At 44.1% G+C, this 26,307-nt stretch overlaps 2 protein-coding genes across 11 annotated transcripts; one reads left to right on the top strand and one right to left on the bottom strand.

Annotated features, from left to right (window-relative positions):
- Positions 1-2: 2 nt before the first annotated feature.
- On the bottom strand, positions 3-20,512 carry MYO19 (myosin XIX). Of its 10 annotated transcripts, none has more exons than XM_062617089.1 (25): positions 20,459-20,512; positions 19,314-19,404; positions 17,358-17,502; positions 16,462-16,610; positions 16,111-16,224; positions 15,214-15,346; positions 14,962-15,031; positions 14,243-14,345; positions 13,954-14,050; positions 13,402-13,478; positions 12,950-13,040; positions 11,789-11,960; positions 11,376-11,449; positions 11,161-11,282; positions 9,371-9,484; positions 8,817-8,993; positions 7,805-7,951; positions 7,225-7,332; positions 6,336-6,406; positions 5,283-5,392; positions 3,272-3,432; positions 2,656-2,785; positions 2,390-2,475; positions 1,734-2,039; positions 3-798 (listed from the first exon to the last, which is right to left on the bottom strand). In XM_062617089.1, the coding sequence occupies exons 2-25, from the start codon at positions 19,323-19,325 to the stop codon at positions 670-672; spliced, it is 2,898 nt and encodes a 965-aa protein (XP_062473073.1). In that variant the 5' UTR covers positions 19,326-19,404; positions 20,459-20,512; the 3' UTR covers positions 3-669. The 10 variants fall into 10 exon arrangements, with proteins under 10 accessions (XP_062473073.1, XP_062473072.1, XP_062473075.1 ...); XM_062617088.1 differs by lacking the exon at positions 20,459-20,512 and adding an exon at positions 19,512-19,536; XM_062617091.1 differs by lacking the exon at positions 20,459-20,512 and adding an exon at positions 19,516-19,536.
- A 61-nt stretch (positions 20,513-20,573) lies between these two features.
- Positions 20,574-24,116, top strand: PIGW (phosphatidylinositol glycan anchor biosynthesis class W). The gene is made up of 2 exons (XM_062617099.1): positions 20,574-20,674; positions 21,397-24,116. Exon 2 carries the CDS (start codon positions 21,411-21,413, stop codon positions 22,923-22,925), a length of 1,515 nt encoding a protein of 504 aa, XP_062473083.1. The 5' UTR covers positions 20,574-20,674; positions 21,397-21,410; the 3' UTR covers positions 22,926-24,116.
- Positions 24,117-26,307: the final 2,191 nt, after the last annotated feature.

The following is a 26,307-nucleotide window of genomic DNA, read 5'->3' as shown; positions in this document are numbered from 1 at the left end:
CCTTTATAAGGTATTCAATGGTTTATTTAAAAGTGGCATATACACAGGAGAGCTGAACACTTTCAAGGCTGATACAAGCAGCAAACAGGCAGTGTAGAGCACCTCTGGGGAAAACCCTGGCCCCATGGCAGAGGCCATGCTGTTGACAAGGGCGTCCTAGAAATGCATGGCAGCTGGGAGGATACATGTATTTTGGTTGTATAGATAAAAAACAAATGTTCAGTCTTGCTTTTCCCTGAGACATCTGCCTTTAGTGTTACAGTTGGCTGCTACTCATCCTTCAGTCACAGTCAGAAGTGTTATGTTACTGACCCCCAACAGGAATCCAGCATGTATCAGAAATGTTTGCCTTAGTTGCTCGCTCATTATCAGCCTCTTACTTCTCCCAGGTGGTGCCAGAAGTGTTCACTTCAAGTATTTACTGCTTAAAGCATTTGATTTCTTTTAATTATGTTGAATATTCTCATAGTACTGATATTTCCTCTAATATGTGCATGTGTGTGAGAGGAGGAATGTCCCCCCATTTTAAATTTGAAGCATATTATACATACAATGCATTGATACAGAAAGCTCTGAGGTAGCAGCAGATATGGACGTTGAGTAATTTGAAAGCAGCAGCTTGCAGACAGCCCTTCCCTGAAGGAAAAAGTCCAATAAGATGGCCAAAAGCTATGTTGGAAGGAGTTTTTTTCTGTCCAATAAAATCTGGTTAAATCCAGTGATGGAGTGGGCATCCGTGTGGGGGCTGACATCTGCGTAATGCAGGGGAGACTTCTTACAGTGGAACTTGACAGACCCCTGCAAGAAGAGGAGGAGAGGTCAGCTGATGTTCCTGACCCATTTTGAGCTAATTTTGCTATTCAGACTAAGCAGTGCTTCAATATGTACACAACTAGTGAATAAGGGTAGAGGAAGACCTCCACAGGAGCCCTAGTACAAATGGATTTAAGATAAATGAGTATTACAAAGAGTACCAATACTGTAATTTGAACCTAAACTAACTTAAACTCTGAGGATTTGAGGAGTTAGTACTGAACTTAGTACTGCTTCTTTCTGCTTGTAACTGTGACCAAGCACAGGCTACATTCTTGCACACATAATTTTATGCAACTTCAACAATTTACCAACAAAAAGCAAGCACGAGGTGATTTGTAACCAGAGTGCAATTTCCAAGAGAAGCCAGTGTGTGGGCTGTGGTTCGTTTGTAGGAAGTGGTGTCTAAGACTATTCTGCATGTGCATAGGAGTTTAAATACTTGAGGTTTGCTCCTCACTTTCTGCCATGAAAATCCTCTGTGTGAATCACTCTGTGCAGTTATTTCTTAATACAGAAGCACTGGGATATTATTAATACACCCAGTGGCTTTTCCCCAAGCGGATTCGTTTTCATGGGTTCACCTGTTGTGCAACTTGAATCCCCTAAGCAGAAAACCCAGTACATAATAGCAGAGCCTGTATTAGGATCCTGTTCTCTCCATGTCTAAAGCACAGCTTTGATCAGTTTGTTCCTGAGGCAGAGATAAGTTTTCATGCTTAGCTGAAAGTCTGACCTCAGCCCCATGTCCAGCTTGACCCACTGATGTTAAAGTCACCCTTGGTTATATCAAGGCCAGTGGGAGAAGAAAGGTGCAGCTCAAGAGATTTCACAGTTGCCCTGCTCCATAGCAGAGTTCAGGTTCCTGCACTCATGGCAGCTTCACCGCGCTGCTGACTCGAGTGCATGAGGTTTATTACCTGTGGGAGAGCTCTAATGGAGGTGATGCCACAGCCAAAGAAACAGCTTTCCACCTTGTAGCAGTCATTCTCCTGAAGCACTTTGAGGCATGCCAGCAAGGACAGGTCCCTCCGAGGCCCTGTTACAGTAACGGGTGCAGCAGCCAGGACAAGGCCAAGAGGCCAGAACTGAATTATTGCCTGCAGAGGCCAAGTTGTTTCCAAAGAGCAAGGTGGTTTGGCTGAGATCAGCGTAGCTCCAGGAACGGAGAACCCCTTTTCCTCACCCTCATCCAATTCTGCTGCTGCTAACGCAGCCATTTTTGCCTGATGAAGAGACACAGAAAAATAGATGAGAACCTTGACCAAGGTTCTCAAACAATGTCAACAACATCTTAAACTGCAAAACTTAAGAGTCTAAAAGAGAGGGCATCTTAAAGGGCAGGACACCCCCTGGGGTCTTCCCATTCCATGAAGGAAGGAATGAATTGATTCTGCAGTCTATGCTGCTACCCAGTAGAAGCAGCTGTGCAAGACCTGGCATCCATCTTCAGCTTGAGAACAGTGTTCTGAAGCAGTGAGAGTACCGGTTTTGTGCAATTCCTTGACAGAAGCAGTCTTTCTCAGACACTAAAAAGCCTCAGTCACTCAATGTTTTCCTGTACCAATGTACTTACTTTCCATTTCCTCCAGCCATGCTTAATGACACGAGCAGCCCTGCGCATCCTTTGGAAGTGATTCTTGGCTAACCAGGAACGAACAGCTGAAGATTGAATTAAAAGAAACCTGAGTACAAAGAATCTCAGAAGCTCCTACACACAATATAAGTGATGGTGCTTCAGCTTTTCCATACTCAGTTACCAGAATCACTCCTGCCACTTCCAACACTCAGTGTAACTGGAAATGTTACTCGTTATGTTCAGCCACACTCTTACCAAATTACCTGCTTGGATGACAGTTGCAGACCACGTCTCCTTTGCTAGTTTCCTCTGCTTAAATCTTCTCCAGCAACACTGAATGCAAAATGCTTTCTCATTTAGCACCTCTGCTCTTCTAGCTTCCAGCTGCTCCAGCTGCATCAGGGGATATGAGCCTGCAGTTAATACTTGGGGATGGAGTTGTGCTCACAACTCCGCTCTCTTCTACAGCCTCTTGGTGGTTGTCAGAAAACCACGTGCATGTGTCAGTATCTTAAGACTGCTGGATTAGGGTTTAGAAGTGAGAGCACTTCATTGGTGCTTACTGGATAACATGTCAGATAGAAATATAAGTATCTGAGGGGGGGCACAGTGTGGTAGGAAGAAGTGGAGACTCCCAGTTTCATAGTAGCGGCTGGCTTAAAATTAGCTCCATTGAAAGGGGTTCTTTTATGGCTACATCCTCCAGTATATAAACTTTGCAAAGTGACTTTATCTCCTTCACCTCTTTTACAAAGAAACTGCTTAAGCCTGTGGTCATGCTGGCATTAGGAGTATCGCCTAACCCATGATGCTCTGTGCCAGAATCCCCATTACAGAAGTACACTCCGGAACCGTTAGCCAAGGCAATAGCACTCTTACCACAGAACTTGCCATAAATACTTTGGTTTTGCCGCAGTACACTGACGTGTTTTCTGCTCTGTTCCCTGTCTGCTCAGCAGCACTTTGTCCAGTCACATTCTGAAGGATCTCAAAAACCAGGGAGCGTGATGCTCTGTCATCATCCGTCACTGGAGGCTTGCCTGCAAATGCAGCATTGAAGAGAAGGTATCACCAAACTTGGGAATCGGGACTGAGTAATTGTCTTTACACTGAGACTTCTTGACCATCAAGGGGGGATACACCTACAAGAGGGGAGGAGGTGATGGCTGATATATCAGTAGATCTATTTGGGCTTATGGGAAGAATGTGACAGGGTAGGTTTTACCATGTGCTAGCAAGGAGAAAACCAGCACGGTGTGTTTTAATTAGGATGTAGTTTAGGTGCTGTCTTATTGCCTAAGTTATAACCTATCCATAGGTAACAAATGTCAAATCAAGTCTCAAATGTAACAAATGGAGGGCTCAGCTGTTCTCACGTTGTTTAAAGCCTCCTACATGGAAACATTCGAAAGCAACAGCAATGCAATTAAGAATAGATTTAAGCAGCTCAGTCCTACGAAAATCTGATGGAATAGCCAAATCTCAAAGCTATTGGGAACAGAACAAAAAGCAAGAAATTAGACTCCTAGCCTTAATGTACTGAAAGATGTGAAATGGAAAACAAATTCTACACAACTCTACAGCTTTCACAGGGCATCAGAAGCAGCTACAGGGGCAAGTACTAAGCAGGATTTTATTGCAGCAGTAAGAGGTTATTAAAACCATTTTGGGGACATAGCACACAATTCTTTATGTTATGGGAAAAACAGGTTAGCCAGATTAATCTATTTGGAAATAGAGGTAGACTTAATTCAGACCTGTCCTTGAAAGAGATTGTGTTGTTCAAGGCAATGTTGCATGAGTTTCTGCATGCCCAATGCCGGAACTTGATGGTCTTTGTATCTTTCCATCCTGGATACTGTTTGCTTTTCTGATATAAATGTTTCTAAGGAGATGAGAGCATTTTAAGGTACTGAAAACAAATACAAGCAATTCTAGCTTACAGGAAGACATCTGGTGACTACGGTGGTGTTCATGGGGCTGGGCTGATAAAGGAATCAAAAGCTTATCCCCGTGTTTAGGAAATGGTTTTGCTTTTGTTTGTAGCTTACAACCTGTTAAAGATAAAAAGCACTAGTAACCTATCTCAGTGAGGCATTTCAGCTAATGGGTTTGTAATTGAGGGGCAAGGATATGGTGTGTAAGTCATTTTCCAGCCTGTACTTCATTACTTCATTCCATTTCTGCAAGGGGCATGGATTTCCAGCCATTTTACCTATCTGACACAGGCTGGTACTCACTGATCCTGCTTCCCACATCTGCTGGTTACTAAACCCGTTGGGTGAAGATAGGATTAATCTGGGAGAGAGAAGGGGGTTGCATTAACTTTCAGTATTGACTGTATCCACCTGAGGAGCTCTTTTCAGGGATTCATACCAAAGATGTTACCTTGTAGACTGGATTGTGTTTTTTAAAGTCCATCCTCACTCTTGCTTATTAAAAAGAATCGCATACAGAAGTTTGCAAAAGGTAGAAGAAGCAGCAGAGTCCAGGTAAGGTAGAAGGTCAGTGTGTTCGGCAAGAAAACAAGGTGGGGGAAAAGAGAAGGAAAGAGAAGGAATATAAGCAAAAAGGTAAGTGGTTTTCACATCTACTCAAGAACCAACTGTAAATCAAATTATACTGGGGGGGACCCGAAACGCCATCGTAACTGTAGCTGTTCTTCCCAAGAGGAACACAAAGAAACAGCAGTAAGATGAAAGATTTACACTTTTTAAGAGCCTGCTGTAAGGCAAATTAGAAACTCAAGTTGGTGACAGATTATAAAAATACCTTGAGAACAGTGGTGCCCTTAGTGGTGAATACAGTGACTGTGTCTGACCTATGCGATATCGAATTGGCGCAGTGATCATTTTACTTGATGGCAGAGGGATTATCTAAAGAAACATACCATTTTGCTCAGCAGTATGACAGTTGCTTTTATCACAGCCTCTGTTTTTACTGCATCCACGTGATGTTCTCAGTATTTCATAGCGCTCAGTGAAACTCTGGAGAGGGATTCTGACAGACAAACATACAGTTAATCCTAGGCAAGTATCATTTGCTAGAGAGTAAACAACTGACCTGTTGAGGGGGAGATGTTGCAGAATGGCTTCAAAGGTAAAATACAAATGCACCAGTGCTTTTGTAGTCGCCAACATGCAAGAAAATACAGACTTTCTGAAGGAATTCAGGGACTGCCCATTGCCCAGTAACGGTGACTTTTGACTGTAACAAAGACTGGGTGGGAATTGTGCTTGTTTATGGTAACAGTGAGCTTCACCCGATCGATCCTGAGCTGTCAAAAATGTCAGTAGCTCGGGCCTCATTCTCTCCATCCTCTGAATGTGGTCACAAAAGCCCAGCAAGGGCACTGGCTGCAGTGAGCTGCTCAGCTTGGAGATGACTACCTTTAGGTGAATGCCATTTATCATTTTGGTTTAGTTGCTGAAAATGTTACTGTGAAGCCACATTCCATTAGAAAGTTTTAGTACCTAATAGTCCACATCAAAACATCTCTTCCCCAGCTTCTTAGACTGGAAGGGCACAGTGAGCTCTTGGAGCAGGGGTGTGTTATAGACACATCTGGACTTCGTTAGTATTTAGTGTATTTTTAAGAATCCCATTGCTTTGAGTGCAAGCTGTGCTAGCACTGCTTTTTAGACTGTTACTGCACTTCTGGACTTGCTGAATGAGCAGAGTTTCATAATCCAAAGTGCAGAACAACAGTCCAGATTTGCAATGGGTATTTTTGTCTCCAAAATGTGAAAGAGGTGCTCAAATAAGCTTAAATGTAAGCAGTGAGCAGAACATTTCAGACACCTTTGAAAGAATCAGCTTCAGAAAGAGACAGAATGCAAACTATTTGGATTTCGTGCTTATAGGATCCTCTGAAACACTAACATGTCACTAATTGCTATAGAAATGCATTATGGAACACACTGCTCAAGAATTTTGGACTTACCTAACAGGGAAGCCTGCTGCACTGATGGTGATGGCTTCTACAATTCCACACGCCTGAAGCTGGCTGAGAACCTGAGGCATAAATTGGAGATGGGTTAGGTAACCACTGTGGAAGCTGCTGCTAAGGTCTGCCCAGTGTGTGCTCAACCCAGGCCATGTGCAGCTGAGCTCAGAGCCTGCCAGTAACACCCAGAGCGGGGTCAAAGCAGTGCTAACGCAGTGGGACAGTCCTCATGTGCCCTCTCTTGCAGTACCCACACACCCTGCACTGACTGAATGCAGCACAATATGAAAAGCCAGTGTTGGTATTTTAATACTACTCACATGCCATCAGCAGATTCTTCAAGTGTTTGAAATTAAGGCAGCACTACTCTAGCTGCTTGTCTTTGCGTCAGACGAGGTTCTCTAGTTATAGCTTCAGCATCTGCTGCTCTGCTCCCAAAGGCATGCTTGTTGGCTGATCTCATCTAACTTGTCCTAGACCAGACTCCAGGAACAAGCAAAGTTTTGTTGTGGGCATTCACCATGAAGGTATCTGTTTGACCAGGACTGCTGAGGAGTCAGATCACCTTTACCTGTTTTGATGGCTCAGATGGCAGCACCCTAAACAACCCAGGAGCACTCTGGTAGGAGAACTCATACAGCAATGAGTTAAGCTGCATCTGGAAGTGCTGTTATGCTTACTAGTCCCATTTTAGACAAGCATCATCAGTGATTCTGAAAGGACATTTATCTTGGAAGCTCCAAAGGAGAAAAAGCTATTTAAAAATGTGCTGTGAGAAGAGCTTTGCGAGTAACTCAAGATCATGAAAGACCCAACGCAAAGCCCTACACAATCTCTCTGGGAAGCTTCTCATTGAACCTGTGAGGAAAGGCTTTTGAAAAGTTACCTCTTCTCTTTTAAAAGTCATTGCCTTGCAGTCGGCGTTAGGCTTGATGCATCGGATGTAATGTGGTGTGGTGCTATTCAGAATCTCCATGAGATGCTCAAGTGAACCCTGTAGAAAACAAATACAGGTTTAACCAGGGACTCCCCCTCCACAGGTAGCTGAGCTGATCAGTGCTCTGCTGTAAAAACCATGAAGCAGTATTTTGCAAGGCTGGCTTTACAGGCACAGCATTAGCAGAGCTCTGCCGCAGGGGCAGACTGAGCAAAAAAATCACTCTCTGAGTTCCTCTGTAACACTGTTGATGGTAAATTCAGAAAGTTTCCAAAATTCTAGCAGGGCATCAGCTGAAACTCCTCAAGGAAGAGGCAGGAAGCAGCCTCACAAAGGCAGATGCCCAGCTGTTAAAGGAAAAGGTAAAACTGGAGCGAGTTAAAACCCAGAGAATATCAGAAATCTGAAGCTAGTTCTGGTTTACACCTGTTTTGTTTTAATAATATTTACTGATCTTGGCCCAACTATGCTGTTTCCTCATCTAGTTATGAAGATAGCAACAGAAAGCAGAATCTTCAATGGGGTGTACCTTGAACTTGGCCACCACTGTCACCACAGCTGCTCTGTTCTGGGGTTTGATGTTATTCTGGTTCCTTTCTGTCACAGGAAATAATTTCTGAAGCAAAGGGTCCTTTGAATTCTGCAGAACCTGGACCAGTTCTGGTGCAATGGGGTCCTGCAAACACAAACGTCACTCATTAGGATGGGGACTTAGGCAGAAACCTGCCACCTTTGAAAATGACACAAAAATCTGCACATCTAAGTGGAACAGTATTTCTGATGCCAGCTGTGATGGCTGTGGTTTCAAACCTGACTACATACATTCATTCACAGTCAGGTCCAGGAACATTTAGCAAATCTAGTCCAGTGTATAACTGCTCCTAATGTTGTTCTCATACAACTGAAGTGAGCTGGAAGTCTCAGGACTAGTTTAATCCCTGCAGGACAGTCTGCAGCAGTCTTCCTTTTAATTAAGAGATATTTGATTGCATGACCTAATACCACTTGCTGTAATTGCTGGCAGTGTCAGAACTGACAAGGGACCCTCATGTCTGCGGACTGTTTCACTTATTCCCTGATGGCACAATGAGGCCACAAGTTGGGTTTCCTGGTATAGCAGAACTTTCAGTAGTTGAGTCCATGCTCCTGTTGCTCATAAATTTGCCTGAATTTGGGGGGGGAAGTGCTACATTTATGGAAGTGCTAATTTATGGTTATAGAAATGCCCTGATGTCATCAACTTTTCTACACTCTCAGGCATGGAAGAAGCCCTGCTTTGGTGATACATGGTTCACTTAATGCTCAGCTGAAAGTTCTGCTGCCAAAGCATTTGCTGGTGCCACTGATAGTTCACTGAAAACCAGAGCAAGAATGTCACCCAGTTTTACATGGCCTGAAGGATTTATTTCCGAATCAAGGAGGTATGTCTATCCAATAAGCATCACTGAATATACTTGTTAGAGGTGCTTTGGTTTACATTGCCTTAGGTCTGTAAGATTGTTTTATTTTGGTTTTTAACAGCTCTTCCTGAAAATACCTACCTTATTTTTCTCCACCATTGCTGCCAACTGGTAACAGACTTTGCCAGCATAATGTGAAATAATAAAGTTAGGCTTCTTACTAAACTTGTTTCGACTTAAACATTGATTATTAGACAAGGCCTTCTCAATCCGAGTTTGAAAGAGGTCAGTGTTAGAGGATCTGTTCAGACGGCACTCCTGCATGGCAAACGACACAAAATTGCAACATCTCTTATTCATCGTAAAGAGCTGTCTTTAAAAGCTAAACCACTTTAACATCAGACATTTTACTTTTAGAGTTGCTTTGAGTATGCAAGCCCTGAAATACTGGGGAGAAAACCCCCCCAAAAAATGTAATAGAGGCTTCATATTTGAATCAGAATATCCAGAAGAAAGGGAAAAAGACAACTTGGAATAGGAAGAATCAGCATCACAATGCCTCTAAAAAATAGGCTCTGCAGAAATTCCATAGCTGACAAGCTTTCTACTACAAAGTGTTTGTATTTTCTTTGGCGGCATGGGATGGAAGGCAGGCAACTAGGACAAAGGTATTAGGGGTTTAAATCCACACTTACCTCATTCAGCAAAGAAAAAATGCTGAGGGGATTGCCCTCTATCAGATCAAGGCACTTCTGGTTATCCTGGTAGTCGATGAAAGACCACTGTAAGCCTTCAGCTGCATATTCTTCCTGCAGTTAAGAGAAAGCCCGGTTATTCTGCAGCAGAGGGCACTAGAGCCCAAGGAACTGGATGCCTTTTTGCAGTCTGATGCAGTTACTGTTTAACGAGTTCATCCCAGGCTCAGCCAGCTCATCCAAAACTCAGCTCGTGTTCAACAGCAGTCTTGAGGGGAAGAAAGCAAAGGAGGATATTCTACCCCAGGTAGCTTTATCAGAGAGCACAGCATGGCTGCTTTCCAGAGCAAACAGAGGCTACAGTCACACTAAGCCTCTCCTGGCTATACTGGGTTTTTCCCTGAAGGGCAAAGAATTTGTGGAACTCCTTCCTTAGATTAGGATATAGCCCTAAACCAACCGTTGTGTGTCAGACTTTACTATGGAGCTGGGCTTCATTTAACACAAAGCCTGATCCAAAAGGTAGTGCAGAAAGATACTGGTTGACATAATTCATGCAATATTTATGCTGAACTACAGAACAAACTGGCAGGAGTGTTTAACAAGCACAGGCTCTGGACAGTTATTTTAAAAGTCTCCTGCCAAAAGCTTGCTCAGCACAGCCACTAATGGTGTTTAAGTGGTCTGGGATACAGTCAGGTCAAGAGAGGTAAGAGGGCAGACAGGGAATGATACTATAAACAGAGGCCATGAATCAGATATAAGGAAAGTAATTGTGGGCTTGAACTTGCTTTCCATCTTCACTGACCATTAACCCCTGGCATACTGGGGAAGATAGGCAGGAAAAAAAGGCTGGTTATATGAAAGTATTAATTAAGCTCAAAGAGCTACTTATCTCCTGGATAAATTGACAAAACTATGCCACGAGGCAGAAGGTGCCAGCATGCTGGTGCCATAAGGAAAGCAATTTCCCCAATTCCAGTTAATGGCTAAGAGCATTGTGGTAATGTATCTGTAATGTGGAGAAATTCAATGAGGACTGAAGTACATCTATTAGAGTAGCAGTCCAAACAGGAACTCTGCAGCTTTCAGAGCACTAAGATGAGAAATGGAACGAACAGCGTGTGACCAGTTAGGCAAGTGACTGCAGTGTACTGAGGACAGTGGAAATACCTTCTCTACTGCGAAACAACACAATCTGTGTACCTTCTCTTTCAAACATAAAAGCTGATGAACAGTGTGTTTTTGTCTTTCAAGGTGCTGGCATGACAACTGGGTTTATGAAGCTGTTCTCCTGTGGCAAAAGGCCTCCATCAGGTACCATGTCCTGTTGATGATTAGATTACAAGGTTCTGTTGGACTGTGCCTTCCCACTAAGGTCAGGTCTAGAAGCTCCCCACCCATTTAGGTGCTTTATACTTGATGAAGAGAATTAACATTTTATAAGCAGCAGCTTCCAAAAGACTCTCAACTTAGGTACACTTACCTCAAGAATTTAAAGTGTTCAGCTCTTTGAGGGAAAGCAAACGGTTTAAAAAGCCACAAAGCCAATGGAGCTGCGTAAGAGGGAACAGATTTCCAGTGCCCAGGGGAGAAAGCTGTCTCATTCCATTAACTGTCCCACACTCTCTTTAACAAATCAATTGTTACTCACAACCTACTGATGTCTGTGACATTACTTACTTGACTGAAGGCTGCAATCTGACCAGAGGTACAGGAACATAATTAAATGGACAAAAGATGCTGCTTTAAAATTAGATATTTAACATTTGATCTTAGTGGGGTATTACCTGTTGTGCTTTCAGATAGTGCGCTACAAAGTGCTGCTGCAGTTTCTCATTGGCATAGTTAATACACAGCTGTTCCAAGTTGTTTTCAGGGAAGGCTTCAAAACCGTAAACATCCAACAAACCTAGAAGCAATAGAGGAAGGCAGTGCATTTTATTCTAGGAGTAGCTTGAAGGACTTATGGTTACTCAGTTAAACTAGGGTTGAATAACCATACCTATGAAGTTGGTCCATGCTGATGGATCTGCATAGATGCTTTCATTTATGACCAAAACGAGCCACTCAAACAATCTGCAGACATTGACAACTGGATTAGTTGGAAAACCTTTGTTTGTCACTACAATCAGAGTAGTGTTCTTTTACTGCTGTTTATACCAGTATCACATGGAAGAAACAAAACACTGACATACTGCTTGCTGACATGGAACAGCAGTTCTCTGAAGATCTCTCTAGGAGGTCTGCAGCTATGTCCTATCTATGAATGAATCGAGGGGATGTTGAGAGGGGAAGGGAGGGTTACACCATTACTGAATCCAAGCAGAAGGGCAGGGAAAGTAAATCTTTCTGGCCTCCCTACTCCCTCACGAAGTTGCACGGATTAGCACAGCAGCGTGACCTACGTGTCCTTACTTGGCATAAATCACTTTGGCAAGGCAGTCCCTCCTGGTCTCACACTCGGCTCTGGAGCATGGCTTCTTGAAGACCTGTTGTTGTTTTCCAGCAGTTATTGTTCGAATCCTTAGTGACTCCAGGAGCTCCTCAACAGGGATGTGCAGCAAAGCTCCAGCAGTCTTCACAGAGTCTTGTTTGGGGAAAAAAAACATGGCAAGGTTATCTGGAGTGTCAAATGAACGCAGCCCCCTTTAACGTTATGGAAGGTCTAGAGATAGTAAAGAAAAATGACACTTCCATGAGCTCGCCAACTGAAATGTGGATTTAGGATCTTTTTACCCAAACTTGGGAGAAAGTTTTGCGAGACCCGACTCTTAATTTGGATGTACAGGACCTGTGGAGTTTCAGGTGCTCTATTTGAAATGAAACAATAGTACCAAAAAAGTCTGATGTTTGCTGCACTGAAGCAGGCATTTCAGGCATTTTACTCTCTAGGTAGGTATTTGTTTTCACCTTTTGTGAGCAGACACCTCTAAATCCAGACAGACAGTCATGACCAGAAAAAAACAGGGATTTTGGGGATAGTAGGGAAATACAGAAGAATGAGTATTTGCTAACAAAGCATTTAAGATCCTGCTAACCAGAACTGTAGGAAAAAATATTTGAATATTAGGTAGTTTGAATTCAGAGCATGTGAATTAACAGTAGGAAACTTCACTATTCAGGACAGTGTTTTATTTCTGAAGGAAAACTAGATCCACACTAGTAGAACAACCTGTGTCCTCCACTGCAATTTGACAGATTTGCTGTTACTAAGTTTTAATCATGAAAACTCCAAAGCTTCCATTTTACAAGCCCTGCTCTCCACTCTGGGTCAGATTTCTGGATGTCTTGTGATGTCAGTGTAAGATTACAATCAGGAGTAACAGTTCTGCCAATAATCCTTCTGAAATGACTGTCTAATGTTGCAGCTGCCTTGCCCTATAATGGAAGGATATTGTCTCCCAGAGCAGGGGAGCATTCAGTTTTTGTTTGTTCAGTACTTCGAAACCAAGATTTTGGGTTGCCCGTGACCTTGAGTCTCCTCCTATCAAGCAGAGAAGCACAGTAAATCCTGTCCATCAGGCACCTGCACTAAAATAACAAGACTCTCTGGAGCATGACATGCTGTTGCCTCACCTTTGGTTTTGTCTTCTAGTTCACAAGGCTGAGATTCATCCACTGGATTAGAGAATTGAACATTCCCAAGATGAAGAAGGCCTGAAAGTACCTGAAATATAACCAGTCATTCAGCTTTCTAAAACAGAGCTCTTAACCTCCCTTTAGTCACATGAACAGGACAAACCAAAACACTTCCACACACAAAAAAAGCAAGCAGATTCCAAGCTTCTATGTTAATTCCTAAAGCTGCAATTACTGAAGGAAAACTAAAGTTCACAGGTGCAAGCTTTTAGCCAGCATCTAATATTTAGCTATGCAACTTAATGTGTAGGTGTAGACCCTCCAGTCAGCAGCACCAAACACGCCATCGTCTGTACACTGATACAGATTTACTTCTGCAGAAATCCCACACTACAGAGACATTCCAGACACCATTAGCAGCCTCATGGTGACCATGCTTTGTACCTGACCTTGAAAATATTGTTCTGTGTGGAGTGGTCAATGCCCAAGTGAAACATTGCATCTCTGGTCACCTCGAAGCAGTCCTCTGAAAAGCCAAACAAGTGCTGTTTAAGAGAAAGCCAGGCACACAAACACAGGCAACCACAACACTCCACACCACATCCAGGCTAGCTGGAATTGTCGAAGGAGATCCAAGGAAGCCATATGTGCTTTTGGTAAACCCCAGAGTATAAGCTGGAGAACCAAGTCATTGGGCACTGTGGGGCTCTGAAGTTAGGCAGTGGTTAGAAGCACATCCAAAGACAAGACAGTTTCTAAACAGAGCCACAGAGAGATGCAAATTCACAAGGCCAGAAACTGCTCTTTTAAGCCAGATGAAGACTCTTAATAAGTGCAAACTGAAACTTAAAAAGAATCCCTTTAATGCAAGTGGCTTTGCAACATCTGCTGCTGGCTGCCCAACCTGGGTCATGAGATTTAATAGGACAGACACATTTTTGCCTTCCTGCCTTTAAGGTCACAGCTGTTATTAATGGACAGTCTCTGAAATTAATCTTTACCATCTAAGTTCCTTTCAGAATTTGGCAGCCAACAATACTCAGCCCCTTCTGGAAGGTTCCATTCCAACCTCTCCTCTGCAGTAGCACCTTTTGTGATCTGCAGACAAAAAACAAGGTAATGACTGAAATCTGCCTTTGGTATTTACAGCTCACAGACAATGAAGAGTAACATGCTGGGAGCAGGATTTAATTTGGATACATGGCAGACAGGGAGACTGTTAAATATTAAAAGCTGATTTCATCCCCACTGTTTGTCAGAAACATCTAGCAAGATTAACTGAAGGCAAACCTGATAAAAAATATGAAAGTTTCTTTCATTGGGGGCCTGATAAGCAACTCTGGTCTTCTCCAAAAGGAAAGTCTGAATGGAAGCACTAGTCAGATGGTGACACCTAGAATGGGGGGAAATAGCAAAGATTTCAACAAAGCTTGCTCACAGAATCCCGTAGGTGATGTGTTATTATGATACTGACTGACTATGAACACTTTGCTCTTCACCTTCAGTTTGGTGCAAGCCTAATATATTTTATTCAGAGTTCTTAACTGCATCTCTGTTTTTCTGTTGTGCCCTTTTAGAGATCAGGGTGAGAGCTTGCAAGGAAAAAAAAAAAAAGAAAAGTTGGAAAGGACCTTAAGATCATCCAGTTCCAATCCCCTGCTATGGGCAGGGACACCTCACACTAAACCACGGCACCCAAGGCTCTGTCCAACCTGGCCTTGAACACTGCCAGGGATGGAGCATTTACCACTTCTCTGGGCACCCTGTGCCAGTGCCTCACCACCCTTACAGGAAAGAACTTCTTCCTTATACTTACTCTAAACTTCCCCTGTTTCAGTTTAAACCCATTACCCCTTGTCCTATCACTGCAGTCCCTGATAAAGAGTCCCTCCCCAGCATCTTGTAGTCCCCCTTCAGATCCTGGAAGGCTGCAATGAGGCAGACTTCAGAAGTAATAGGCTTGGACAGGATTTCAAGACAAAAGGTTTTTCCACAGTGATTGTTATTACCTGTCTAACTGAAGCTGGATATACTTTCCAAAACGGCTGCTGTTGTTATTCCGCAGGGTACATGCGTTTCCTGTGAAATTGCCAGTGACAGAGAATAATCAGAGTGATTCCACTCTTCCATGTAGGACATTCAGGCATTACGGGTGATTTGGTCATAGCTCCAGTATTTGAAGAGTTTGACTTTTAAGGAGAGGACCAAGAGCTAGTTTAGACTTAGCCACTACTTTCTGCTCTTAAAAAAGCCTTATTTACCGAATGCTTCCATGACAGGGTTTGAATCCAACACTCTTTTCTCTATCCTTTCCACAGTTTCATTGCCTTTAGGGGAGATAACCGGAGCAGCAACAGAAGCATAGAATTTCATAAGGCAGCGAGATGTCCAGGTCTGCAAGGGAGAGGTTTGATAATAGGTCTTAGTTTGTACCATGTTATTAGTTATGTCACTTAGTGAAGCAGCACTAACTTCTGTAAACACAGTATGCAGCTGGCGATGATGCTGAAGAGAGTGAGTGTGTCAGTTCTGCTCTAGTTCAGTGGAAACTTTTGGTGTATATACTTATGTGCAACAGACACATTTAAGCACTATTGGCTGGAGTGCTTTGGGAATGGCAGTTTTATCAAGGCGTACCCACCTAGAAGCTCAGCTAAACAACTAGTATCTTAAGATGAACTGAATATAACTGGACTTTGAGTCATTAACACTCAGGAAATCCTTTGTTCTCAGCCTTTAAAATATCCTCAATATCTTCCTGAACAGGGATGAATTGTTACAGAAGGCCCTAAGATCAGATCTGAACTCTCCGCTGCTTGTGCCTACACAGGGTTTGCTGAGACTCACACTAAGCTCCCTAATGGACTAGGCTGAGCAATTAACTCAGATGCGATCCCTGTTGAATGATTCAAATGCAGCCCTCCAAGAAATCACAAATGTCACCTAGAGAGCAGCTCTATTAAGGAGAGCCTATTTTACAGCTGCAATCACTTAATGCTTTAGGCATATTTCAAATGAGCTGTGCTAGAGCACACTGGCTATGTGCTCTGTCAGACGGGTTTTTTCTTCCTCTTTGCTCGTTTGCTGAAATACTGCACACTACAAATCATTGGCAAAGCTCAAAACTGAACAGCAATGTCAGAAAAATATCTGCTTACCTTCCCAGCACCACTTTCTCCACTTACAATTATAGACTGGTTTACAGGGGCTATCTGGCTTTGGACGTTTCGGTAGGTTTGCTCAGCCACTGCAAAGATGTGAGGTTTTAAATCCTGGCAGTAAAAGAGAATATTCACATTTAAGAGAACTGTAATTACACAGTTCAACAGCACTGGATAGCACAGGCCTTATCAAATTTATCTGAAAACAGGTAACAGAGCTCTTTTAATGGAACTCATATTCCACTAGACATGGGGGTCATCCTTTAGGATTATTTTGCTCATAGAGATTTTGAAGAACTTGACATCTGTGTTCTGCAGAAGGACAGTTATTTCAAATACAAGGATTACCTGAGGATGAAGTGCAACATGGTACTCTCTCATAAGCTCTGGTGAATAGAGGTAGGAGACAGGCTGAAACGGATTTAAAGCCACCAGGCTGCAGCCAGCATTTGTATAAAACAAGTTTACTGTATATCTTGCTTGAAGACATTTCAGAACTGAAAGACACACCTTCTGTTAGCATCTTTTGCAAAGTGTATTCAACTCTTCCTGTGTCTGTTTGTAACAAAAATCTTCAGATTTGTTACCTATCAGGTTTAACAGAGAATGAGGTGATCAAGAGTGATATAGGACTAACATATATAACAATCTCTAAGAGTTGCCCTTAAAAGATCTGCTAACTATTCCACTCAATAAATCCTGTGCTTTTATAAGGCTTCATATAGTCCTAAAAACCGAATCTGCTGACTTGCAGACAACCAGAGGCAAGAATTCCCCATCTGCACTAGGAACAGACTTTAGCTTCTCTTAACAGGATCATCCTTAAAAGTCTTGCAAGCAATTTACTTTTCAAAACCAATTCCATGGCTACATTTTGAATCAAAGTTAGAGCCTTGATTTCTGATACGTTCTTATCCCACAAGGTCATGCAGGAGTCCTTCAAATAGCATTAAATCTCAACCACACCCTGGCTACCTGAACCAACAATACAAATGTGAGCTCTGCCTGCAGAGCTTGATAAGAGCAGGGCCAAAGCTACAATAAAAGTATTTGGGACAAAAGAAATACAGCCAAGCCAAATGTGACTTTCTAAGGCTTTGAATAAGCTTTATTAGGCTTTGAGTCTTTAAGTACTGTGGTCATGATAGTATTAATGCAATGAGAACAGTAACTACCACATATTAGTGGCCACCAGGGAAAGTGACTCCTCAGGGAATGTGACTCTAGCCTGGCTGGCCGCTTACCTGTTGTAGTTGTCACCGGATTAACCTTTGTGAGGTCGTCAAAAAGATGCAGTTTCTCTTCATCACTGAGGAATGCTCTAACTTCTTCCTCAAACGATTCATTGAGGTCATTCTGGATAGCAGAATCTTCTTTCGGGCCATTTTTCTGGAAAGGATGTCAGATCAGCACCGGTCAAAGGCTGAAAACAGCTGGATTTTCAACTCATCCACTACAGCTCTTCTACTGCTTCCATGTAACTGAAATTCAGTCTCAGCAGGAGTCATAACTTAGCATGTTGGAGATATTCTTCCTCCCAGTTGCCCTCCCCCTGCATCAATGGTTCCCATGGGGTGCTCTGTTTTTAGAAAGGTATTATCTAGCATATGAGAAATGGCAGGCTGACAACACTGTAAACTGAATTCATTGCTGGCAATTTTGGCTGTAAGCAAAGGCGCTCGGAAGGAATGCGTCCTTAGACTCACACTACCTGGTGCTTGCAATTCTGCAGGTTGTTCAGCAGACACAATGTTCTTAACTGGAATACTTCTAGGCCTGTGAATGTCATGCATCCAATGCAAACACTGCCTTAGGCAAAGGGAAGCAGGAAGGACTGGCTGCAGAGGCTGAAGTAGAGCTGAAAGCTGCTGTGGTCCAACAGAAATGCAGTTTTCCTAGCAGAGACTTTCATTGTTAGAGCAGAGACTGAGGGCCCCAAGAATGAAATCAGAGTGCACACATCGAAGCCAGGGGACAGAAACAGTGGTGCTGTAAGAGCTGGCCTGCATTAGGTGAAGATTTGTCCCCTTTGAATCACTTCAAGTATTTAAATCTTAGCCTCCAGGCTCCTGTGTCCTTGACAATATTATTTGGAAGGACACCTTTGTTGTACAAAGGTAATGGAAAACTTATCCAGAAGAGACACTTCAGGTCCTGTTTGTCACTTCTGGGGGAGAAGAAGAGAGAGGCTAGAAGGGAAAATTAAGAAGGAAAAAGATGCCAGTCCTGCTTTCTGCATTTTAGATATTCCTTTTCTGTTCTCCCCTTCTCCTTGCCAGAAAGTTCTCCAATGTAGCCCTACTCATTTGTATTTAGCAGCACAAATCTGCAATTCTTTACAGGTTAACAAAGTCAATGAATAGAATCACCTTGTTTATACAGGAAAAGTGCTAAATTTAGTTAGCAGCATTCCTACTACATGAGCTAAGCTAATAAAGGAGGACATATACTGTAAAACCCCTTTAACACATTACCAAAACCAAATTATCACAGCTACAATAGTATACTTATTTAGGAGCATTATTATCTCTTGCAGACAGCATTAGTAGTTCATTTCCAGTAATATACAATTGTACACAGCAAAGGAAAAACAAAAGCTTAGCAACAGTTACGCATTGCCATCAAAGTGATTTCTGTTACTCTACTCTGCCTGCTGCTTTCACAGAGAGCAGACATGTGTAATTATGAAATACTCTGTGGACAAGATGAGCTTCTGCCAATTGCCCTCCTCTTCTGCCAGTTGCCCTTTTCACCCATGTATCCACTGTATTACACTGGCACCAGCCAAGTTAAATCCACGGTGCAGCTGACATTGCAAGCCCTGAGAAAGGGCACCCCTGCTCAACACCACTTCATTTAAGAAGAGGTGGTGATTGCTGAGGCAAAAGTAAAACACAACGAAAACGGAAAGTACAACCACGTCTGATACCTATGCTGCAGAGCTCAGGTGTCCATTAACTTCACTGAAAAGACAGCCTTGAGGATGGGCTTGCAACATGTAAGCTGCCCCGTTAAAGGCAACGGCATAACAAATATCACTCGCTTGGTGTAACACAGCTCAAAACCACACAGTCAATTAATGAAGTAGGAGTGAATGCACGTTAGGAGTTACCTAATCTTGATTGCAGGGAAACAAGCCAAGATTTCTTTCCTGACACTAGAATTTAATTAGCACATGCAATTCCTGTTTTTCCTTTTACCTGCTTTGGCATCTTGTCCAGCCCTATCGATGGGAATGCTGGAGAGGGCCTTTACCGTAGAGTGTCTCATTCAAACCAGACTGAACAATGCCTAAATAAATACACACAAAGGCGTTTAGAACATGGACACAAGCAGAGCCCAAAGACAGAAGTACTGATCCCAGGGGGCTCAAGCAATGCTGGAGCTAGAAAGCCTACCCACACTATCAGAGTAACAGTCGTACAGCCTGCAGATAAAGCTTGTTTGGAGGGAATAATACCTCTTCCCTTGCATCAGGAGTGCTTTGTTTCTATTCAGTGAATAAAGCAAGGTTTCTTGCCATCAAATTGCAACTTTTTCTTTGTTGAATTCCTCCTGTTAGGACAAATGGAAGAGATGTGTGGGCCTGACGGCGCTGGAGAAGCCAGTGCTTTTGGGAAAGGGAGTGACTCAGAGAAGCTCTGTGCCGCAGCAGAAGCGAGATACACCTGCTGACCTCTCCCTGTTCCCTCTGCAGCTCTGGGAGCCAACGCAAGGTGAGTCAGGCTCACCCCTGATTTTCTGTGATATCCCGGTCACACAGCCAAGAAGAATTCCGCCTTCTGCCAGCGGCTGAAACTGCCATTACCAAGATCCTATTCTATCGAGTTCTCTTATTCTGCTCCTATTCTATTCCATTCCTGTTCCATTCCCACCTGGCATAAAAACACCATTTAGAGACTACTTTGCCCCCCGACCTGAGGCGCACAGAGCTCAGGGTGCACACAACCACCACCAACACCCACCCTGCCTTTGAAGGGTTCCTAATCTCCCTGCGCTGCTCTCCCCCGGGACAAGCGTCGCTTATGGCGGGCGGCGGGGCTCTCGGTGCCAGCCGGACCCGCTCCCGGGGCCCGGGCTGCCTACCCCAGCTCCCCGCCGAACCCGCCTCCCACAGGCTTTGCCGGGGCGGGATCCGACATTCGCCGGGCCCCAAGGTCCCGTGTGTGTCCGTCCGTCCCTCCCAGCGCCGGGGCTCCCCCAGGGACACCGCCCGCGGGTGCTCGGTAGGGCCCCGCCATGGCCATGGCAGGACTCCCCCCACGGGGTTAAAGGCGGGCGGGCTCCGGGACTCCGCTGAGGCCCTCGGCGGTGCCCGCGCTGTCCCCGGGCAGGGCGCACTTACCGCGGGCGCTGCGCGGGTCGAGGCGGAGGGCAGCGGTCACCGGGCAGAGCGGCGCGGTGCGGCGCGGCGCTGCGCTGCGAGGCGGCCGGAGGAGGCGGAGCCGGGGCCGGGCCGGGCGGTGGTGAATCGGGCGCTGCGGAAGAGCAGGCTGCAGCTTCCCGTGGCGAAAGTGCGGCCGGGCGGCGCGGCCCTCGTTTACCTGCGGCCGGCAGCGGGGTAAGTGCGGTGGGTCCCGGGTTATGGGCCGGGGGTCGGTTACACCGCGGTTACCCGGGGCTGCTTTGTCGCCTCGGCCTGTGCCGGGGGAGGCGCGGGTTTGCTGCCCCCCAGCCCCGGTGTTCCCGCACGCTGTGTGTCCCGGCAGCGCGGGTCCGGCTAGCGCGGCAGCAGAGCTGGTCTCCTAATGAATGCTTCTGACATTTAACTTCCGTTCTCTAGGAATGGAGGAGCCTGGCTGGGGGTCACAGTGGGGCTGGGGCCTTTGTAAAAGGGCACCTGTGTCACAAGTGCGATTTTTAGCTGCTGCTTTTGTCGCCCGCTCTGCAGGCCGGGAGCAGGAGCTTCACCGGGGTCACGTTTTTACATCCCTGTTTCATTTACACCATAGAGAACACGACTATGTTCTGCAGAGCAGGACATACAGGAGGAGTGTTCACAGTTCAACAGAGCATCTGGTATTCAGAGATCTTCAGCAAAACCATGTTAAGGATCTTGTATTGCTGGGCCTTGCAGGTGCTTGTGTGGCTGCACTGTGTCACCAGTCACCAAGCCTCAGCATTTTTGCTTTCCCTTGTTTTTTAAACTGAAGAGGAACTGAAAACCAGATGACTTGTGAAATCGGTGCTTGTTTTAATAAACTGGAACACAAGGGGCATTTTGGTGAAGTTCCAAGCTCCCTGTTTGACAAAACTAACTCAGGTTTATGCTTGTGTTTTCAGGAAAAGCAAGAAGAATGTCCCAAAAGCATCTGAAAGAAGCCTTTATCAGGGACTTAAACGGAACCAGCTTGCTGGAAATTTCTATAGGTTTGTCTCTAGCCCCACTCTGCCTGCTCAGCAGAGGACTCCTCTTGATTTTGTATTACCTACACTATGGGAAACCTCTAAGTTCCAGGCCATACAGCCTGCTGCTGGACTTCCTTGTGCTGGTGTCTCCTCTCCTGTTCTCCTGCACAGTCTTGTCTCCAGTCATCTTTTTCATACCAATTATCATTGCAGCCTTCTGTGCCGGAATATTTTCCAACATATACAGCCAAAGAAAGCAGGAGCCCAGGGTGGCTTTTAAGCAAATGGTGAAAGGCTTCCAGAAGATGTCCTTGGATCCAGAATACATTCCAGCAATAACCGTCTTCCGTGTTTATATCAACATCTTGACGTCCATCAGCATTTTAGCAGTGGATTTCCCGCAGTATCCGCGGCGATACGCCAAAACCGAGACCTATGGAACAGGAATTATGGATTTTGGGGTTGGAGCTTTTGTTTTTGGGAATGCTCTTGTTTGTCCTGAAGTTAGACAGAAGTCTTCTGTCCCACAACCAAAGTTTTCCAGTGTGGCCAGGCAGTTCTCATCCATTTGGCCACTGATTTTCCTTGGTGTTGGGCGACTGCTCAGTGTTAAATCTATAGACTACCATGAACATACTTCAGAGTATGGAGTGCACTGGAATTTTTTCTTTACCTTAGCATTTGTGAGGCTTGCAGCATCTCTACTTTTGTCTGTATTCCCAAAATATAACTCTTGGATTGTTGCTGTAAATCTCGCTGTGCTTTATCAGCTTATTCTGAACACTACCTCTCTGAAGATGTTCATCTTGCATGGCAGCAATGGCAGAGACACGAGGGTTGGCTTTTTAAATGCCAACAGGGAAGGGCTGCTCTCTCTTTTTGGGTATTTAGCTATATACATGGCAAGTGTCCAGGTGGGACTATGGCTGCTGAAGCGCAGGAGCTCGGTGAGGGGCTGGGCTGAGGCAGTGTGTCTCTTACTGCTCACAGTTCTTGTGCTCTTCCTCTTTCTTCACGTCTCACAAGTGTACGTGGAGCCCGTGTCCCGACGGATGGCCAATCTCTCCTACTGCATATGGGTGGTTGCTCACTGCCTGATGTTCTTTATCTGCTTAGTGGTGACTGACCTCGCATTGGTGTTCACAAAGCTGCTTGTGAGGGGGTCCAGCGTGCCCTGTTGCTGGGATGTTGTACAGGCCCCCAGTACCAGTAAAAAGCATGAACTGGAGGCTGTGCCTGTCAGAAGGGAAGGCAAGCACATGTGCCTGATCAGTGCTATCAATAAAAATCAATTATTGTTTTTCTTGCTAGCAAATATTATGACTGGTGCTGTGAATATTCTTATAGATACAATCCACAGCAAGACTGCCTTTACATTATGTATACTACACTTGTATATGTTTTTTAACTGTTTAGTTATGTATGTAATGCATGCCAGAAATATAGTGTTCAAGTTTTGGTGATTCCACTCTGTCTTCAGTGGACTAGTTGAACTTTGCTGTAGTTGGAGGATGGTATTTAAAGGGGAAAATTGGTACTTTTTCTGTACTTATTGCAGTTAAGTTGTAATTTAGTACAGCTTTTTATGATTTAGCATTAATTAGTTTTTCAATGGTTTGTTTTACCAAACACATGCAGTCAGTGCTGTTACCTGCTGAAGCTGGTACACATTCTTCTGAACACCTAGGCTTTGAGATTGTTTGCCAAATACTCCTGCTGCTCCTGTAAGAACTCATGCAGAAGAGTGATGTTGCATTTACAGGTAGTGAACAGTGAAGTACTGGTGGAACGAGGTAGCAATGTATAGAGTAGAAAGCAGATGAGAAGTAGAAGAATGAGTAATTATAGAGACTTACCTGAGTCAGGATTTACCTAGTTGAGGCCCTTGCATAAATAACAGCTAAGAATAATTCTTGATATGAAATGTATTCAGTAAGTGGATACTTAAAACTGTTTTGGCCCCAGTCCTGCAAAGATTTATGCATATGCTTGACTTTGATAGCAGTAATTGTATGTGCAATGTTAATCCTATACTGAAATCTAAGTGAGCCTTTGAAGTAAGGCTGAGCTTTATTTTCATACTCACTGATGACTATAAACAAAGACCTCAGATAAAGTGTGATGCTCCAAAGGATAAACTCAACTGCGGATGAATTCATAAAGCAGTTGTTGGAATTTGATAATAAGAGCAGCACAGCCTTTTGTAAGAAAGTACAAAGATCCAAAACTAATTCACCCCCAGCCTGCATACCAGCGTGTTGTGACAGCTCATCTTTAGGAACATTGTAAACTATGGTCTTCAGCTCTACTTTGAAAGTACTCAAAGGCCCACCTACTTGTCTATAAAATCATTTTAAGCAGCAGCTCATTTAGTACTGTGTCTTGACAGCTGAGATGTCTTCAAGTGGGAACATTCTGTATTAATTTTTATTAGCAAACACAGTATGCAAATGGAAAGCAGCATGATGCAGTGGGGCAGGGTACCAGCAGATGTGCTCAGTTTCTGTCACAGCACCCTCTTTGTTCACTTTCCAGAGTGTGACAGTTCCTCCTGACCTTGTTAAGTTGTTGGTAAGAGAAATACATTTAAACATTGTGAGGAATTTAATGGGAGATACAAATACTTAAGAAGTAGAATACAAGTGGTAATTGGTGATGTGTAATGTCAGTGGAGCTCCAAGCAGTGCACATGGGGCTGCATTTTGTATTTCTCCTTGTCGATCGAATGTAATGAATCATAAAACCCATGGAGATCAAGCTTCTAAATCAGATTCCTTAAGGCAGACATGCTGTGGAATAATCTGAAATTTATGAGGTTCTCTTAGCTGCTGGCCAATGGAAAGGTTAAGTCTGAGGATTACAGGCTGTGGCCATGCTGATTTCATGCTTGTTTACTTCCAAATTATAGCCATATAGTCTTCAGAATGAAAGAAAACCAGCCTGTATTATCCTGGGGACAAATGCAATCAATTGCCAACAATGTCTTATAAACAGCTGTCACGGTTTATAGCAGGTTTCTGGTAACTTGTGTACGTATTGATTTAAAACATTTCCTAGCCTTGCTAGGGATGAAGGGTCTCCAGCATGAGCTGAACAGCACAATGCACTCATGCAGAATTACTAATGGATATTAACTTTTGAAGTATCTGAAGCCCAAGACCTGCAGTGAGCTCTGCCTGTGAGCACACATCTATCAACATGATTCAGAATGAAGGCATTAATTGGGTGTGACAAAGCAGAGTTATGTCTGGACAAGCAGCAAACTAGATACCAACTCCAGTTCGTGAAGCAGAGATGACGTGGGAGGTCTGTGGTGTCTGCACCGAGCCCTGTTAGCTCCACACACGCAGCAGGGTGCTGGGCACCTGCTCCAGGACTGGAGCTGTGGTTTGCAGCCCCAAACAAGTGACCAGAAGAGTGGGGACAACCCATGCAGTGCCACAGTACCTCATCGTGAAGCCGTCTGCTGCTTTTAAAGCCATATGAAGTAAGTTGTTCATCACTGACTTAATGAGAGGCAATTAATTCTCCCTGCTTATTGTCGATAACAAATGTGGCAAGCTCTGCCCTGAAGCAAGTTATTAATGCTGTTTAAACTGTGAATAGATACAGATGATTAACCATGCCTCTGAAAGAACCAAGAAACACAAGCACATGTTCTTTGATCACCAAGTCTGTATGAGTGTACGGCACTGTAATGGGTTGGGAGAGATGTGAGAGAAGTTAATGCTATGGTACTGCTGTAGACACTTTCTCCACATGCACCTTGTAGCTGTTAGCTCAGTGCTTGGTAGGAACAAGAACACTGCATTTCATTTGGCTTTGGGGTGTGTTTAGACGAGGAAGATCAAAGATGCATTGTGCAGATCAAAGATACATTTAAAAAAATCAGAAACTTTTATTTAGCTGTTACATAATTGGTACAAGTTTAAGGTATTTCAACTGGTACAAATAAAAGAGTTCAACTATAGCATGGCACCAACTTCAGGAATACTAGGAAAGCAGAGGAGTGGGAAAACAAATTCTTTTGTCCTTGCTGCTGTAATTCCAACATGTGATTTTGTGTCTGATGCAATTTATCCTTAACCTTGTTATTTGTTACGCATTCTTACCAAATTTCACTGGTTTTAAGGGTCAGCTCAGTAGCAGCCTTCCTTTACAACCCAGCAGCGTCTCTTTAAAGTCCAATGTTAGAAGAAAGACCTCAAGCTGTATCCTACTTCAAAGCCGCTATGTCCCAAAGAACAGGTATTTCTTCCAGGAGAGAGGGGCATGCAAATGCACGGCAGGAAGGGGCTGGCTGCTGTGTAGTGATTTTGTAGATAACAAGCAAGCTGCATCTTCCAGCAACCGTGGGTAAACCCGACCTGAAATGTAATGGTACTTCTTGGGTGTAGTTTACCAGTATGTACCCTGAGAATACGACATCTGTGGCACAGGTTGATGTGATCCAACCGCACTCTGGGAGCAGAAGGGCAGAAGTGATAGAGGAGGCTGCACACTGAATGCTGAATGCACCCTGGGTGCTCATCACAGCTCGGTGATGGAACCACCCCTTGCTGTAAACGCCAGCTTTCCGTTTTGCTGAAGAAACCCATAAACAGCAAACTGCAGCGATGTGGCTCTGCACTGTGTTTGTTAGAGGTGCTGCATGATGAGTTCAAGTAAATTAACTCCTCCACTAAGGGTGTTTTTAATGCAGAAACAAGGGGGGAAAGAAATACTGCTCCCCTGCATTTCCTTGTGAGGACTTTAGTATCTATATAGTATTTAATAGCTCAAGAAAGTCTATGGGTATTTTTTGGCTAAGTTAAGCAGCTGGTTGCATTAGGGTGCTGCAGAAGC

The sequence above is a fragment of the Pezoporus occidentalis genome, unplaced genomic scaffold (genome assembly GCF_034315485.1).
Source record: "Pezoporus occidentalis ecotype Australia unplaced genomic scaffold, CSIRO_AGI_Poc_V1 ctg192, whole genome shotgun sequence".
NCBI lineage: Eukaryota > Metazoa > Chordata > Aves > Psittaciformes > Psittacidae > Pezoporus > Pezoporus occidentalis.
Note: the sequence above shows the minus strand (reverse complement) of the source record. Positions and strands in the feature narration are given on the sequence as shown.